Raw genomic sequence first — 20,391 nt, forward strand, 5'->3', positions numbered from 1 at the left:
TATAGTGGGTATTTTGAGGTCGCGGTGTAGATCCACGTTGCGCACGTACCACGGGGCGCCCGTGGCCCGTCGCAGAAATTTATTTTGCACCACCTGAAGGGGGTGAAGTAATGAAGGAAGGGCGTGGGCGAAGACGACACTAGCGTACGTCATCACCGGTCTTATACATGCTTTATAGAGCGTCAGCTTTGCGTTAAGCGACAATTGGCTGCGCTTGTTAATAAAGGGATGGAGGCGTCCCAGTATAAAATTGGCCAGGCCTCGGACGCGCTTAAGATGAGATGCGAAACTCAACTTGGAATCTAGTGTCACGCCTAGGTATTTGGCTTCGTTCGTCCAGGGGACGGGCGTGCCAAACAGCTGAATAGAGGCGGGAAGGGATGGTTTTCTTTTGGCCGTGAAAAGCACGGCGGCGCTTTTATCTGGGTTGACTTCGATGCGCCATTTTCTGAACCAGTAGGCCAGCTCGTCCACCGCCCGTTGAAGCCTGTTGGCTGCACAGGCGGCCGACGTGCTGTCCACATATAGGGCTGTATCATCAGCAAAGAGGGCGATTTGCACTCGGGGCTGACGCGGGATGTCGTTGGTGTACAACGAGAAGAGGGTGGGGGAGAGGACAGCGCCTTGAGGGACGCCGGCTCTAATCGGTCGTGCGCTGGAACGCACTCCATTGACGCGATAGCGATATGACCTATTGGACAAGAAGGCTCGTATGATGTGCACGAGCCTGTCTGGCACTCCCATCTTGTGCAGTTTGAAAATCAAGCCGCTGTGCCAGACTTTGTCAAAGGCCTTCGCTACGTCGAGAAACAGGGCACATGTGACCCCGTTGGATTTCAGGTGTCGGGCGTTGAGGACGTGTTCTACTACACGATGTACTTGATGAACAGCTGAGTGCTTGGCTCTAAAGCCGAACTGCTCATCGATCAGGATGCCTTTGGACTGTAGCCAGTCTTTCAGGCGTGCGAGTATTAGCTTCTCATACAGCTTCCCCAGCGAGCTGAGGAGACTGATGGGGCGAAAACTGGTGGGAAGGGACTTATCTTTCCCAGGTTTGGGAAAGCCTACGACATCGGCTTCTTTCCAAGCATCTGGAAAGATGGCATTGGTAATTGCCGCATTGAAGATCGCTACTAGAAGTAGCAGAATGGTTTCTGGCAGACTCTTAAGGAGTCTGTTAGAGATACCGTCGGCACCGGGTGCCTTTCGGTTGGGAGTTCCTTTGATGAGTGTTCGCACCTCATCCAGTGTAACGGGGGGGACCCTTGACACCGAAGAGTGGCGCCCTTATATAAGCAGTAATAATATTAGACACGAATAAAAGTTTTTAATTCGCTTGTTTTAACTGTTCAAATTCCATTTCGATGTTCCACTTTTGTAGAACTTTACTCGGTCTAGAGCTCAGGATTATCCCTAGAGTTCACATGAAAAACGTTTTCTAATTTTCATTGCAGCCGTATTTGAAGCGAATAAATAAGATATCCACTTTGTAATAGGCTGCTTTTAAGGAGATTAAGCTATGAAAGTTTGAGAACTTCTCGAGAGTTTCAACTTGCAACTTATTTACTAAGGAGATTATGAATTATTGCAAGTGATGAAGACGTTTTCAGCAAAGGCTTTGTGATATTATTTCTGTACTGTTTATTTCATACAACTTTGTTGTTTATGAGTTTTCAAGAATACGGGCATCCAAGATTATCTAAACTTTAGTAATATCTCAAATTTGAAAAGATTGCTAAGGTCTTAAAGAGGAAGTACGACAAAGAAACTTAATGATGGAGTGCACTTATTAAGAAAATGTGGTGAACTAAATGGGTAGTCTTATTAAATATTGCTTAATATATTTACTATACTATATAGAGTACCATTGGCCTGCTTTTTATACCCAATTATAAGAGAATTATATACTTATCGTCCATTTATTATTCATATGTCTTTTTCCTATCATATATATCAATAACTAAATAAATTTTCATAATACAGGCGATTCGACTTAAGTCGGTTGTTGAGATTTTTTTTTCGTCATCCCTTAGTAAAACTGCAGAAACCATCAAGACTTTGTTCAAATAAATGAAATTAATACACAAATAAAATAAATAAAAAAAATTGTACCTAGACAATATTTGTATATACATGGGAGATCGTTAACTGTCCACTGCTGAACATAGACTTCCCCTTTGGAGGTTTTGCCAATAGATGCCATGTTTGACAGGAGAGTTGTCAACCACAGTTAGGCTTTGGGAGTAGCGAACAAAAAACTAATTTAATTATGTATTATATTAAATGGTTTTCGTGGATAGTCAAATGCATTACTTGAGAATCATTGAATCGGCTGACAATTTTTTCTAATGCTCGTAGTAGGGAAAGTAAATAAAATTCTAATTTAGTCAGTATATGTCAGGTCGGCTAGTTATTAACATAATCCAGAAAATGTACTTAAACACCTTTTAGCAATATTAAATACAATATTCCAAAATTACTTTGATATTCGATAACTCATGCGGTAAAAGTCACGACATATTCGTACATCTGCTACAATAATATAAACGTCACGAATGAAAAAGGGCTACACGTAATCGATATAAAAGACTTCCATATATTTGTAAAAGCCGTTTATTCTGATTGAGCCATTATAAGAAAAGGAATTCGATATTTTCACCCTCGCCAAAGCACATATCATTCCCACGTTCATTTTTTATCGATATTTCGCGAGCTCCTAACAAACGCCATTGAAAGACCATTATGAGTTTTTGTGTACTACAAGTTAAACGTGATCTTGATTATCTATCTCTAACTGCCACTGACAGTGGCAGTTAGTATCATTTAGTTTGTCATCTAAGCCAAAGATAGGTGTGGTCTACAAGAACTATATTACACAAATTGTGTTTTAATAATGTGTATCGACGCCAACTTGAAGTAGTACAATATAAATACTTACAGTATTACAAATGTATTTATATATGCTTTATACTATAGAAATAGATAATGATTCATGATTATAGATCATCATCATCATATTAGCTTTTTACTGTCCACTGCTAAACACAAGCTTAGGACGGCTTTTGCTAATTATTGTCACGCTTGGCAGGCGGATTAGCAACCGCAGTTTGGCTTTGGAGATGTTTTAGAGGGAGGCTGCTACCCATCCTTTGCCCTACCTTAGTCACCTCTTACGACACCCACGGGAAAGGAAGGTGTAGCTTATTCTACGCCGAGACCACATGACGTAACCTATATACCTATATATTAATTATTAATGAGTGATAGCAGTTGTAATTTTTAACCTTTGATATACAAGTGTATTAATATTGTTAAATTTGTTAACTTTTATTAATCATGTCAGCTATTACCTCTCCGCTGTTGAACGTAGACCTCTTCCTATTGGGAGGGTTATATATGATTATAGATAGATACATATATATCTTTAAATGGTGCAATAAACTTTTTTTTGAGTCATCTATGACATATGTATATTAACCGAATTCTTACAACTAAATAAATGAGTTACTCACTTAAAAAATAGGGCACAAAAGATGAAGCAAAATATACAAAAAATATTGCATAACAAACATCACTCTTGTGATGTAAGGTCTTCAATATCTCATGTCAAGAGGATTAGTAATGCGCGAGTGATGTCTCTGTTGTTATAAACATTTATGGGGCTGCGATATATTTGCCACCAGAGAGACTGTATATCTGATTGCAACGTTTATTGTATAAAATATTATGCATAAAAGAAATATTACCAATTCAGTCATGAGTGATAAAATTTATTTGTAACATGGAACTAACAAGGGAGAAAATCCTATCTATTATAAAAATATATTTATTGAAAACTAGTGAAGTTAATGTAGATAAAAAAATTTAAGTAAGTTAAAAACCTACTTTTTGAATTAGCTTCCAAATTTAATTTTAACAAATTACCACTAGACAAATATATATGTAAACAATTAGATTACTTGATATTACTATCTTTTTATCAAGAAGTCACAACACAAATAAAGAAATAGATAAACAAATGTTTAAAATTCTAAAATAGCTGCCACCTTTTTTCCATACCATACTCCTTTATGGAGGTTAACTAACCAGAATGATGGTAAATGTAAAATCAATAAATTCCATTACATGGATCTCATCTTCAGACGTTCACGAGTATTTTAACTATACTTACTCTGTTAAAGACGTAATGCGACTTTATTAAGTAAATGCTGTTAAGTATTCAATGGCTATATTATTCTTTGGAAACTTTTAAAAATTATTATTTATATAGTACAAGTACGAAGACTAATGCATCACCTGGCTTCTCTTTCCATTTCTTGGGCAGCTTTGTTTTCTTGAGAAGTAAAGGAAATGGGTCTTTTCCTCCTTTTCCATCATGCAGTTCCTAAAAACATTACGTATTATTAAAGTTGCTGATAAAACACCAGTAACAATTTTATAAGTACATAGTAATTTTACAAGTAAGTATTATATTTTTTTAGTTTAATATGGATAATAATATGCTTAAAATAAATTTGTAATTATAAATAAACAGAAAGGAAAATAATAATTTGATCAGCTAACGTAAATCTAGATGTATTTAAATATTATTTAAGAATTCAGAAAGAATTTAGTAATAAAAAAAAATAACGAATATTGACAACAAGGATAATTTCTGGATAAATTGTTGCGCATTATTGGATTGGCCATTTAATTATAACATTATTTCAACTCCCAAAATTATATAGCCCTACCATCTGTATTCTGCGACTTTGCTTGCATATTATTTCAACGAATTGGATATAGTTTATTTATATATTATTATTATTATATTAGCCGTTAACTGTCTACTGCTGCACATAGACCTCTCCCATCTCCCAGGCGGAATGGCAATCGCAGTTAGGCGTTGGTGATGTTTTAAGAGGCACGCTATGTACATATATCTGTGTATAAATATTCTATAATTTTTCTTGTAAAACTGCAGAATTGTAATACGAAAGTTAATCAACCAATTTTACACTTAATAGTTATACGTTTTACGATCTATCAAGAATCTACTACTAAAAGCTACTGACCTTGGAATATAAACAGGAGTATATTTATAATAGGAGTGTTAATATGTACAAAAAATTATATTAAATAATTGTGACTGTTTTAAAAAAAATGTTATATGTGAACAGTAAGGAATTTTTATTGAGCTCCGTAATTGAAGCTCGGCCTGCCAACAGACCTTCAATAAATATATATTACAGTGATTTTCAAAGGTTTTGCCTGTTTCTAAATTAAAGCATGAATGAGCTACATTGAAAGTAGACTTATGTTATTACTATATCAGAGAAGGTATTATCTTTAAAAGTTGGAACTTAAAGAAAATATCAATTTTAAAAATTATGTAATGTAGTGATTACCTCTTTATCATCACCATATCAGCCGTTAACTACCCACTGTTGAACATAACTCTCCACCTATTGGGGGGTTTATTTGTTTTATTATTAAAATTGGTTGTTTGTTTGTAACACTTTATAGTAAAGTCTTAAATTATAGGATACAGAGTTCTTAAGAAAAGAACAAGTACAATGGCTGACCATAAAAGGATTTTCTTTCATTCAATTTTTGATTGACTAATAGAAAAATAATTATAACAATAATAAAATAATAGGTGTTGTAGTTACAATACAAGTACAACATTGATAGTGGACAACATAACACATTTAAATCATACCTAATGCACCTAAAATACTTCTAGTATTCTAAATAAGGAGATACATAAATTTTATGCTTCAAATTTACAAATATATACCAATAAACAATAAAAATACATTCATATAAATACATAACCAAACATACATACATACTAGAAAACTAAACTAACGCATCTGCAGAATAACCCCATAATATCTTAAAACGGGCTTTTAAGACATTAACTGAAGAATATGGAGATTTTGCTAGTAGTTGCCATGATTGGCAGGAGGTTGGCAACCGTAGTTAGGCTTTGGTGATGTTTTAAGAGGGACGCTACTACCCATCTATTAAGATTACCCCTTAGATCTCCCGACTTAGATCAAAATTAATAATACTATGCTATTACTTTTTGAAAGTCGAATTTCTAAAAATAAGTCGTTAGTATTTGTTCATTATAAAAAATGCTCATGAAATTTTATTTAAAATACAATGCAAGATGAAAATTCTCTAGGTTAGTGGAAAATATTTTTTTGATCTTTATATAACCCATTTTTTTATTTTTTTATACTTATTACCGAGACGTCGACGTCTCATCTAATGAAGAAGTTTAATGTGCAAATCAGACCTAAATACCATGAATATAAATAATTTATAGGTACCTGAATAGAACGATATCCATATAATTTCTTTTTTACTTTTGAGAGCTATGATATGTATTTATTTATGGGTATCGTGATGTATAAATGACTATATAAAGTAAAATATTACCTTGATAGCAATTGTATCGTCTTGTAAGAAGTATAGAAGCTTATATTCGCGTAAATCACCATTTTCGGACTCTCGATCATCCCATACAACGTCAAAACTGGAAATAATTTTTTATAAAATCAAATGTTAGCTTTGTACGTATTAAATTTAATTAAAATATTAGAAGTATTGTTAATTTGTTTAGTTTGTAAATTAATTTTTATAAAAAAATACCTTTACCCAGAACCTATATAAACAAAGCTTAGAGATGTACAAAACTATATACAAGTATATGGTTAAACGTGTTTTGATTTAATATTCTACTTATATTCCTATAGTATGATTGATTTTCCAATATTCACTCTTTTTCCCATTCCTGCTAAATTCACAATGAAATATATAACTTTATCGATTATTTCAACAACCTTTTAAAGGTCATTTTCGTTTTCTTTACATTTTATTGTAGGAGTGCTCTTCTTTTATGATAGTGTCTATAAATAGATTTATCTAATGTCTATATACATACACAATGGGAATTTAACGTACGTATTAAAAAATATATGAATATGAAAAAAAATTGAATAGACAATCCTTTTTATATAAGGAAAAATATTTAATTATTATATTAATTAACTTTTAGCTGCTTTTAGATATATAATATAATATAGATAATACTCATTATCTAGAAAAATGTAAATAAACACGAATACAAATCCGAGGGTGGCTGTTACTAATAGATAAGACGAACTTCGGAAATATGGCATTGTGTCCTGTTGGGCGACGCCTGTAACATCACAGGTCGCCTGTTACAATGATTTATTGATAAAATTCTGAGGGGAATTGATGGTGTATTATTATCTTAGCCACAGATAACTAAATAAATAATGTATAAGAACAATTGCTGCCTATAGATAAAAAAATAATCTTAGTAAATAAAATTTTATAAAACACTGAGAACTTATTAAATATTGAATAATAGGAAACTTAAAAAAAGAATTGGTAGGCAATAAAAGAAATATATCATCTGATGCGAGTTTATCTATATATATAAAAGAGGATGCTTCTCACCCATACATCAACGTACAGTCGAAACCGCTGAATGGTATTATTTTGAAATTATGCATACCTACAGGTTTTTTGTATACCGTAGGCGACTTTTGAAAATTAATAAGTTTATTGGCATTTAAATAAATAGGGGATGGAAACTTATATTGGAACGAGCGAAGCTACTGGTTAAAAGCTAATTCTACTATAATATAAAAGTAAAGTTTATAAAGAAGTTTAAATGTTTGGCACTTGATAACATTTAAACAGTTAAACGAATTGGAATGAAGTTAGTAGTAGTAGTAAAATGAACCATATATATTGTCATTTACCTGGATAAAAACCATGGGATATAGTTACGTTATTTAGTCCCATAGGACAAAAAATACATTTCCCAAATTCTTAGCAAAAAAAAAAATTATATTTGTCATAATTACGTTTTAGAGATGTGATTTATAAGTATACTTTAAGAAAATACTGACTTCCAGCGTCGGCACCGCCGCTAGTTTGAACATTGTAGTAGGCATGACTTACTTAAAATTACTTAGGCATATTATGAATATAATAACACTATTTTTTAAATAGAATCTTTATAATAATGGATTTATAAGATATATGTATATAAAAATGTTTTGTGTTAATTCAATGGCATGTACTCGTAAATTCCAATAAAAGTAAATCAATCCGTCATCAGTATTATATAGATAGGTATATAATGTCAAAATTATTCAAAGAACAACTATTTTCTTCTTATTAACATAGAGCTCAGGTCTGCTGAAAGTTTTTTTAATACTTTAATTTACCCACTACTTAATATTCATTTGAGTTTATACAACTGACAATAAGTCCCTATTAAAATTCGTTATTATCTAATAATTATGGATCCTAATTTTTCGAAAAGAAATAATATTGTTGATATCTCTTTAGTGATATCTACTGTTAACGCCGTCTTGTTGTAAACTTTTTTGTCATGGTCTTTACAAATCTCGGAGGTCAGTAAAAAAATGTTTGCTGCTACTAGTGCCTTAAATAGGTGTCGTAATTTCCTCTCTGTTAACACCAAAATTGCGCTTGCACACACCTTAGGTACTCCTGCCTATTTTTGATTATGCCAACTCCTGTTATTTAGACCTTACCAAAAAGCAATTAAACAAGCTTGAGCGTTTTCAACATTTATGTATCCGCTTCGTATTTAGTCTTCTCAAATATGATCACATTACTCAATTTCGTACTCAACTCAAGTGGCTCCCGATCCGTTTTCGTCGTAATCTGCATATCCTGTCTCTTCTTTATGCTATCCTTATGGAATCCAATTTAATCTCGTTGCTCCTGATTATCTAAAAGACCTATTCGTGTTTCTCATTGAGGCTGATGATCATATTTTACGCAGCGTCAATTGCCTTCGCTTGAAATTTCCTACTAATTTTTTTTCCTTTTATTCTAAATTCTTTACTGTTCAGGCAGTTCGCCTGTGGGACTCACTACCTGCCTCTATTCGTTGTGTTCAAACTCTCACTAGCTTCAACAGCTCTGATAAATCCTACTACCTCGCCCTTTAGTACTATTTTTCTGTGTTCTTCCTTCATTTTCCTTCATTCTCTTCTGTTGTATATGTGCTATGTTAAATATGTGTATGTTTATGAATATATTTGATTATATATATATATATATATATATATATATATATATATATATATAATATGTTTGTATACGATAGTATCTATATAATAGTGCGCCACCTACCCTTTGTCTTTTTCTCAATATCCTCTATCCAAAGGTTGTCTAGAAGAGATGGTTTAGCGATAAGGTCGCCTTTTGTATCACTTCTCATTAATATTTACTATATTTATTTTTTAGTCAGTGCAATAAAGTGTAAAATAAATAAAGTCAATTTTTATATCTACTTTTTTTCTTTTTTTTACTTTTATATTATATTATAAAATTTTTAATGCATATATTTATTATCATAATTATCTAAACAAAAATACTCTATTATTGCTATTACTCATGTGAGAGTGATACCTTCTGTAAAGAGTTTCTAGGCTGCCTTCATACGTACACAAAGGTCTTTGACTTGGTTAGACACACTGAATTATGTAAATATGCATATTTAAGCGACTTATAAAAAAAGGAAGTTTTGAGTTCGACTGACTTTTTCCATTTATGTGATTCTGTCGCCAATACTTAACTGATTTTTGCAATTTTTTTACATTCGATAGGGTTCATTCCAGTGTTCGTCCTATATTAATTTTGTGACGATTTCACTTGTCGTTTTTCTTTGATGCGAAACATTTTTGCAAATGAAAAAGTTTTTGTTGTATACCTACTAAACATAAATATTAGTAAAATATAACAATTTTATTCATATATATTTTTAGATAAACCTACTGTGATGTTGTCGAATAGAGGAATAAAGGGACAAGGTCAAGTTGAGAGTTATACTCGTAGTTTTCGTATGGAATATTTATTTCCTACTTCACAGACAATCAGAAAACGTAATACAGCTTTTGTGTATGGGCTCTTAATAGTTGTGCCACCCACATTCAAGCGTATGACGTATGTAAGAATTTCAATATAGCTTGTAATATAGAAAATATATAATAGTGTATAACCGTAGGTTGTAATTTAATTAATACTCCTAATGTTCTGGGTTGTGCTTCTTGACGTTTGCTGGCTGGTTCTCGTAACATTTGGCACTTATATATTATTAGCTTTTACCCGCGACTTCGTTTTCGTAACTGGAATATGTTTATTGACTGTAAACATATCCTGGTCATGTGCCTAGTAGCCAATATCTCTTTTTATCCCATATAGTACGTGTATACTAAATTTCATAGAGATTTCTTAAGCCGTTAAGGCGCTATAAGGTAATAAACAAATAAACTTACTCTCACGTTTATAATATTGGTAAAGTATAATGTTAAAAATATTACATGGTATTTACAACATTATGCTATTATTTATTTTGTGCTATTATTAAATATTAGTAAAATTCCACTTAGTGCAGGTAGAGTATGCCTACTGTATTATATATTGTAAAAAGAATCGTGAAATTCGTTGAAAATAAAAATACCTAATCTCAATACGCAACTCTTTTTTGGAGTCGGTTGAAATTTGTGGTACGTTTCACGTTGAAAATCGAGAAAGTCCTAAGTTATAGTTTGACATATTTAGGTAGGATACTCAGATATGTCAAGCTGTAACTCTGAATTGGATGCGGGTACACAGACAGCCCGAAGACAAATTTATTGGTTATATACGAATATGTGACTTACATATGTATCTACTACAAGATTATAGGTATTCTTTATACACCAGAATGCATAAGGGTTTTTTTTAATACAGTAATTGTTTCATGGAACTACGGAGAACAGTTGGTGTACTTAATATACATATATCTTTCCCAAAACAATGACGTTAAACATAGAAATTTTATAGATACCTAGTTCTCATTGCATGAGACGAAGGCCATCGACGCAATTATTAAAAGTTATTAGTTAAAGTTCTGTTATTTATTTATAGGTACTTTGTTTAAGTTTGCCAATACGTATGATACGTGAATACAAAAATGGCAAATACAATTATATTACTTATGCCTGCGAGCCTTGCCCTCAAGTATCCATTTTGAACGTAAGTTGAGAGGATTGCAATCAACAATGAATGGTATAGGCGTAAAAATGTTTAGGTTGTTTTTTATTTCTATAGGAGATGATTATCTCTCACCAAGAATTACTCTGGTTTTGTTTGTCATTTTCATAATGTTGGTAAAGAAAGAGATATAGAAAAAGATAGCTGGACATTCCAGTAAGATACTTTTTTTTACAACACAGGGGGCAAACGAATCTAATTTAGAACACGAGTAGGTTACGAGTATATCCTTACTTAGCACATAGGAAACATTACATACTTAGTGACTCATATGGGCAAAGTTGCGAAATACAGCTAATAGATCATAGCATATATGATAAGTAGTTTCTTTTTTACAACACAGAGGGCAAACGAGCATGCGGCTCACCTGGTGGTAAGTCACTACCGCCGCCCATGATCACCCACAACACTAACGGCATTGCAGGTGTGCTGCCGGTCTTTTAAAAAGGAATATGCTCTTTTCTTGAAGGTTATGTTGTCGTATCGGTTCGGAAATACTGCTGCTGGAAGTTGATTCCAAAGAGTGGTTAGGCGTGGAAGAAAGTGCCTTGAAAAACGCACGGTGGAGGACCGCCACTCGTCCAGATGGTTGGGATGAAACTTTAGTTTATGGCGGGTTGTACGGTGGTGAAAATCAGCAGCAGGTATCAATCCGAACAATTTCTCAGAACACTCCCCATAATAAATTTGGTAGAAGATGCACAGAGATACAACATCTCTGCGCAGTTTCAGTGGGTCGAGTCGGACAATAAGGCGCTGACTATCAATAATTCGAGCCGCCCGACTTTGAATGCGGTCTAATAGAAGGAGCTGATACTGTGGCGCTCCTGCCCATAGGTGAGAACAATAGTAGTAATAGTATACTTGTCTTAAACATCAAAGTTACGAAAAACCAATCACTTTTACAGTTATGACGATAAAAAATAAAATAAATAACTTCAGCTCTTTCGACTCGTATTATGAAATAAAAAGGCCATGTGAAAAAGTATAGGACAATAAAAAAATACTTAGAACGTACTTAGAGGAAAAAATAACCAAGATATTATAGGTCCACGTTTATGAGCCATAAACAGTGGTTGCTAACAGCCGCGACCAACAATCGAGAGTGGGAATAGAAAAATCCGGATGCACGGAGGGAATTTTGCAATCAAAACTTGGTTTATGTCGTAGAATTATAACTTTTACGTTCATTTTTATTTCAATCATGACAGTTTGAAATTATATTGTAGTCGAATAAAAACGATAACATCTTAATAGCAAACGTAAAATGATGTTTATATTTACTTTCTTTCACTTTATTAGCCGCTATTAAACAGTATTATCTTTTAAAATACTTTAGAAAATAAAAGACATGTTGGTATCTAACAGGGTACAGAGGCATATCATCTTAATCTTAAGAAATGACAATCATAAGCGTAATAGTGTATTCTGTAAGATCCGTAGCACTGTGTAAGTCAATACGCGACACGGTTGTACCACCTTTCGTCATATGGGTCATTATCTTGTTTACATCTAAAGTTTAAGGGAAACATCAACTTATTATGAAATGCATAGAGCTTTAATAAATACGATCAGTATTTAATGATAAATTAATAGTAGCTCTCAATATCAATAACAATTGTAAGAATGTTCAATGTGTCTTCATGTTGATTAAATTTTTAATTACGAAGCTATTGATTAATTATATTATCTGTATCTTATTATATATATTAACAGGAAACTTAATTAATCCAATATATAGTTGACATTGTTAATTTGTTATGAGAAATTTGCCATCATACACGTAATATAGATACAGATGACGGATGTGCAACGATGCACCTTTTTAAATTTTTATTTTTCTTTGCCATTTTGAAATCTTTTTCTATTTGAAATTGTTGTCAATTATTATTATAGTCTCTACCGTTAGTGATTATATTTCACTATTTCAATAAAAAATGCAGTCCTTTATTAAAACACCACTCGTTAAAAATGCATATATTTACCCTTGTTTAGATGAAAACAAAAGCTTATCGTATTATATCGTACGGATACTATCTCCTTGCAGTGACCCTACAAGAGCTTATTAATAATAGAATATCTACCCTTTTCGCCTTTTCTAGTGGTACTCCAATGTTCATTTGTGAGTGTTGTTTATGTAAAAACTTCGAATTGTAATTTAGTCAGGGATTATGAAATGTAGGCATTTTTTTTTTAAATTAACAAATACATACAATTGAGCTATGTTATTCTCTTGACATGTATGTTTGTAATCATGCCCTTATTAGATAAATACTCAGCTTACTCTCTCTTACTCATTTTATTTTTCACACCCAGTAGCTGTTTTATAGCGCAATCGGAAAAAAATATTTTATCGCCTTCAGACGTTTGTCAAACGAATCGCTCAGTAGGTATATATGGGTAAATTGAAAATCAGGTCACACACGTTGACACAATTCTACCATTATTTCACAGGTCAACTCCTACTCCAGTGTGTTTTGTGTCTTACGTCTTGCGAGATTTACATAGTTACTGTTCTTGTACCTAGTCGACATACCTAATTTATTTAGTCAAACCATAAGTAATCGTAGTAGTAATTTATATAATCAATTAGATATATTGAAGTATTAATATTTATAACGTAGAAATAAAAACTAAAATTGTCGACGTAATCACGTATCATACATACATACCAAAAATTATTATATTATTATTCTCTCAATTGATTTTAACTATTTCAGGTGTAGCTTTTTTGGTAAATATAAATAGGTTTAGCTCTAGATCTATTTTAATATGTAAAGCAAAGATAAAACCAGTTAACTCTTAATTAAGAAATGTGTTTTAAAAGGTTGGTGTGTACTTGTTGTAATTTTGTTCTAGTCTCTCCACGGGTAGATTTAATTTTCCAGTGTTTACTTTAAAAATGGGTGGAGAGGGCAGGAGAATAATGTAACTAAGAGGAGGGTCTGAAGGTAGAAATTGAATATTTTGCAGTTAATACCTATTACACTGCTAAAAGAATTAAGAGTTTTAATAAACTAATATTATAAAAAATATTGTTGCGTTTATTTCTTGATGAATCCGTCACGATGAATTAACAGATTTGCTTTCATCCACATCTATCATAATACACTGGTACCCCGCCTGCATATACCGATAGCACAAATGTGGTTACTATTTTATTTAATCAATTAAATCAATTAAAAAATAATATTTTAATTTTAAAATTTAATCAATTAAAAAAAGTAGTGGTGAAAAATCACTCAGTGAATCGGCAAAGTATGGTCAACCGTTGAGAGTAAATCATTCTCTTTTCGGTTGATAGTATTCATGGATCATATTGTTTCTGCGTTCGTGTAGGATGGTGTGGTCGCATATCTTGCTATAATAAAAAAAAAGGTATACAAAGCAGTAACGTGGACGATCGATCCCATTCCTGGTGAATTCGTCATGATGATACTAAATGACAGGACATTCTCACCTACTAGCGTAGATTTAGATGGGGATTACTGAGGCAGACGAGGTTACTATCGGTATAATTTTCGTCTACAAAAATTCTTGTCTACTCACGTACATCTCATTCATAAATTACATAGATATTTTCGTTTCTATCTGGTTAACTATTTTAAATATTTATATAATTTATTCTTATCTTAATATTAATAATTACTAATGAATATTATTAATAATAAATATAAATAATAGCTAATAACAATCAGAAAATCAAGTCGGTATCTGTCATAACAACCCATAACGATAAATCTAGAAGCGAACTAGATAGGTAGGTACTTATCTAATAGTATCTACTGTTTCCAAAGGTTAATAGATTCTTCCAGTTTCGTAACCAGACGTTGATTGTAGAGTAAGTTGATACAATAGGGAAAAGACAATTCGAGTTACCTCGATGTCTCCTTCGGGAACCTTAGTTGGCAGTCTGAGCTGGCACCTGATTAGATTTGTAAAGCCACTAGCGAATTAATTTACGAACAGTTTCCTAGTCTGCGGTGCAGTAAAGCTGACGGGTGCAACATTGCTGCCAGCTTAGACGATTCCAGAAGATTTAATTAGGTATATAAACCATGTCATAATAAAAATCTATAATGAAATTTGCATTAATGTTGGCACGACTGCTTTTGCTGAGTAATATATTAAAACCTCGCTTATAATAAAAAGAATCAGTATATGAACCTACACATACCTATCTACATATATTGGCAAAATGAAGATTAAGGACTGATAAGGGTTAAAAATCAGTTTATCGCCTATTCCTAAACGCTTATAATTTTTGTCGCTATACAATACTTAGTTATTTTTAACTTTTTTTAAGGGTGATAAATATTACGTTTGTTCGAAGCGGCGAATCAGCTGCCGTGTGGCGTCTATTACGTATAAATGTTTAATTCGTATAAAACAGTTACTCTCAATTTTCCCTATAATTATTTTGGGATTTTTCTATAATAAATAAATATATATTATAATAAAAACAAACTTACGCTAAGACTTTCCCATCATACTCCAAGTAACGACGCAAACGATCATCCTGTGACTTCATCTTTTGAGGTGGGCGTACTGTTTTCCAACGTTTCTTTTGCATATATGCATCTATAGGAAGATCTTCTTCTTTCGATAGTTCCAAACCTTGAGATTCCAACCATTCCTGTGAATAAAATAAATTAAAACAAATAAAAGTTAGAATAACAAAAGCACAGAGCTACAGATAAACTGAAAAGCAGTTTCGCGGCACTAAGACATATGTATTGCTTACTTCAATTAAATAAAACAAAATAAAAATATAATTTAAAAATGTTAATAATCGTTGAATGAATCAATAGTTTATAAAATGGATGATGCTGATAAAAAAATAAGCTAATTTATATTGTTAAAGTAAGTAGCCATGTTGTGATCTCGGCATAGAATGGGCTACCCCTTTCTTTTCCACAGGTGTCATAAGAGGCAACTAAGGGAACTTAATGGTCGAGAGATGGGCAGACCTTCCCTGTTAATGCATTACCGAAGCCTAAATGCGGTCGCTAATCCGCCTGCCGAGCGTGGTAACTACTGGCAAAATCCCCAAAGGGTGCAGACTATATTCAACAGTGGATAGTTTAATTAAAATAACAAATAAAAAACTGTTATTATATAACTTATAGTACAGATATGTAATTTTTATGGTTATTGTTTTAATAGTTTTAAAAAAATATTAATTCACTCTTGCGGCACCTACCTATTTCTATCTGTTCACCTTTAACCAAAGATTGTCTGTAAGAGATTGCCCTAGCGATAAGACCGCCTTTTGTACCTTTATATTTTAATCTATATTTATGTTACTGTATTTCACTTGTCATTGTATATTTTTGTTTATGGTGCAATAAAGAGTTAAATAAATAAATAAAAAATTTCATTATTATAAACTAAATACAACAAAAACAACTCTTATAAAACAGTTTTCAATAAAAATTCGTATATATTAGTTGTTATAACTGTGCAAGCTTATGTAATTTAAAACTACGTAAGAATCTATAGCTTTGTAAATTTTGTATTTTTCGTTATAGTCGTAGAATACTGTACGTAGTATTCTACGACTATGACGTTTTGATTGATAAAATTTTGATATAATCTGTCCTATTTGAATGTAGGTCTCTCAATGTAATAATATATATTCACAGTTTCATGCAACTATGTTCCGATACAATGAACATGTGAGAATAAGCCGGCGATGACACTGGCATATATAGTGGAACAAACAAGCTCGTTTGTTATGTATCGGTGATCAGCCATGTTTACTTGCATAATAACTAAGTCATTTTGGAAGTTAAATATTGCAGCTACAATTTCTGCAAGCATTTTTTAAGTAAAATATTATAAAAATATGACTATAGATAGAACAGCTATTCGGTAATATGAGTGATGTAAATCCTTATTATCCTCATTAACATTATGGAAATAGAATTAAGTTATAAATATATATATATATATATATATATTTACCTCTTGATACCATAACAATTTAGATACGTATCTACTTACCTGCTATTTGAAATAAAGAATGGCATTAGTTTTAATCTCTGCTGATCAACTTATTTCAATCACGTAAACAAAATCGTGAGCAAACACTAGTATTTTATATATCAAGTATGTACCTATAATAATTCTTACTAGTATACCCTAGACACTTCATATATTCTGCTCCGTAAAAATGTGTTTTCAAGAAATGCATTTACGAAAGAAGAGCATTTTATTTTTAAAGCTTATGTTCATTTTGATTTTAAAAACGACAAAAAAAAGCAGTGAGTTATATAATCTCCCGTTTTTATATAGAAGATAATTTTATTTATATGAATATTGTTATATATTCGTATTTTATTCATTTAAGATATTATTACAAGTTTATTTAGTATTTAAATTAAATAGACATTACTAATATAAATGCCAGAACAATAATAGTGTACTAAATAATTTATATAAAGTATTTTTTTAATAACAATACTTTAATTTTTTAAATTTTGATAATGATAATTGGTGGTAGTAGAGCAAAAGATCGTAAAATATGTGAACACATAAACACTACAAAGATAGGCCATTGACTAATGTTCTCAGTTCTATTAATGAAAAAATATTTGAAATTGTTATTTAAATTAATAGTTCTTTAAGTGGGCATATCACTGCGAGTACTGTCTACTAGTGTACGGTTTTTCAATAGGAAAAAGGACTTTATTTATATTCCTGATTTTATTTATAGAGTCATTTCACGTTTAATATTGTTTAAACATATTGTTAATTTCATAGATATATTCGTGAAATGCCAGTAACATAATAATGATTTGAAGCAAATGATTTATATCAATATGTAATTTCATATATGCCTAAGTATATGTACCAATTACTTGTATACTTATAAGCTTAGATTATATAGATAGAGCATCGAGTCTCATCAACGGGTCAACTTTTTGTCAGCTAATTGTCAAATTAGCTGACGCGTTTTTTTGTCAGTGTTCTATATACTTACGCACAGAATGTATCTCGACGGACCTATATTTGATTATTTAATAATAAATGTTTTAAGCTTTAAAAAGATACAAAAATCATAAAACAAAATAAATATAGAAGTTATAAAGAAAACATAACTAATTTATCACGCAAAATTGTATGAAAAAGTTGACCCGCTTTTCTCGAAGTATTTGTATGGAGACACTGTATCTATATAATCCAAGCCTATAAGTAATATGTACTCGTGTTATCGAAGAGAAAAGATACGATACCTTATTTATCTATAATGTTTTTGATGTTTATTAAAAGATTTTAAAAACTTAATACAGATAAGCGTGATTTTTAGATAAGATATTATTAATATAGACAAATATTATACATGTTATAATGTTATTTGGAATTAAATAGTAATTTATGTTTCTATTTTTAAGCAGTGTTTTATTAGTATGTTTATGAAATATACAGGTACTACGCTATACGTTAACAAGCTATTTATATTTATTTATATATTTATATTTATTACATAATTTGGTACCAAACACTTTCATTTACTGAGAAATATATTCTATCTAGTTATATATCTTTTCTTTTTCTTCATATTCTATTCTGGTAGTCTATATTCATACGCTCACGCATGCATTGAAGACTGTGGAAAGTACAATATTTACACTTAGCGAGTCGTCCTACCTATAGAATTTGTGATCTGTCTGTCTGTCTATATGTCAAGATTCTTTTTTCAGGAACTCGTGGAAGTATCAAGCTGAAATTAATTAACAAAACTCAAGTCTACAATCCTTTAGACCTGTGAAAAAATCAAACTACTAAGTCAACGCAATCAAACTTTCTGTCAAGTACTTTCTGTTGACCTAAAATTATAAAATATATTTAAAGCAATGCAAACTGTAAATTTACAGTTATTTCAGAAAGAAAACATTCTTTTTCATATATTTTTTTAATTCTAATTTGTACTAAACTCTTGGTGCCCACGGCTTACTCGTACTTGACCGGTTTTATGATAAAACATTTGTGGTGGAATTTTGTATCTAGTTAAATAAACATCCCAGAAAAAGCGCTATCTAGACCTAAACTAATCAGAACTTGTACTATGTTGAACTCCCGAAGCTTCGAAGGTGAAGACTATGCCTCACTAATAAATGAAGACCTTCGAACCAGCGACCCGAGGGTAGTCGCACCCGGAGTTGAAGCCAGGTTGCAAAGGGGCCCGCCCCGAGGCTTCTACCGTAACTCTCCTAGAACCCTCCTCCTAAGGAGGGTGATGTCGTCGTCATCCCAAGCCTCTTACATGCATATTCCACGAAATGTAAAATAACGTAATTCTGATACTCCGCAGCGCGAGCATTGTGAAGAGTTAAGCAAAACCTGTTAGATGAAAAGATTATGAAACAAAATAATTTTCGAATGATAACCTATAGATTTTTTTAAAGGTTTTTAAGACTAAGACAATTTATTATAAAATCAACTTCTCAAGAATAATTTAATTCAAAGGACTTTTCGAGTCTAATCTACTGAGTATAAATTAGTAGTAACAGGCTTTTATTAGTATTATCGCTTATTGGATTGTGAAAACATTTAATGACATAAAAGTTTAAACATTTATGATTTGTTTAATCGAAATAACAGTGCATATACAAATAGCTAGATTCTTAAGTTAATTTATTAAAGTAATATTCTAGACTTTATTTTTTTATATATTACATATTTGAGTAACAAAAAAAACATGTTATAAGTGTTTACTTCTGCAAGCTAAGTATAAAAAAAATTTACATGAATCGATTAAGAGGAAAAGGGTATAATTTCTGTTACTAAATATGACTCACACAAGATTCATACAAGGCGGTTGTTCAGAAACATATTAAAGGCACTCTCTTGCATCTATATTGATACAGCCAAATACTTATTCCTGGGGGGAAAGGGATTGTTAGTAATGGAGACTGAAAATCCCTTTGCTAGCAATATACCCAACCAGGTCAACCTCCTCGTGGTTCTCCCTGGACACTATCATGGTTAATTCCTGGTGAATTCATCATGATGGGCTAACTGACCTGTTTTCATTCTCATCTATCACCCTTCACTGGTGCTCCGCCAGCGTATCCCGTTAGTGCAGGCGGGAATACCATACTACTTTCACTCGTCAAAAAAAACTTATTCCTGTAATTTTAATACCTATTGTTTAAATATCAATTGGCTCCCTAACAGGTTTATTATTTTAACGCCAGATTATTAACTATTTATTATTTTATTGCAGTGAAATTTAATTTTAAAAGTATGAATAAATATGACAAAACGATGCATGTTTCAATGACC

General features: G+C 31.8%; 1 protein-coding gene across 2 annotated transcripts in view; it reads right to left on the bottom strand.

Annotated features, from left to right (window-relative positions):
- LOC113523002 (EF-hand domain-containing protein 1-like) overlaps positions 1-20,391 on the bottom strand; it is a 57,227-nt gene that overhangs the window by 13,543 nt on the left and 23,293 nt on the right. For both annotated transcript variants that reach the window (XM_052897864.1, XM_052897865.1), the window contains 3 exons: positions 15,573-15,736; positions 6,430-6,526; positions 4,297-4,384 (listed from right to left, as the gene is read on the bottom strand). In XM_052897864.1, the coding sequence (XP_052753824.1) occupies positions 4,297-4,384; positions 6,430-6,526; positions 15,573-15,736 (349 nt within the window). The remainder of the gene's footprint in view (positions 1-4,296; positions 4,385-6,429; positions 6,527-15,572; positions 15,737-20,391) is intronic.

Source organism: Galleria mellonella, unplaced genomic scaffold (assembly GCF_026898425.1).
Source record: "Galleria mellonella isolate WM207_F2 unplaced genomic scaffold, CSIRO_AGI_GalMel_v1 utg38, whole genome shotgun sequence".
Classification (NCBI taxonomy): Eukaryota; Metazoa; Arthropoda; class Insecta; order Lepidoptera; family Pyralidae; genus Galleria; species Galleria mellonella.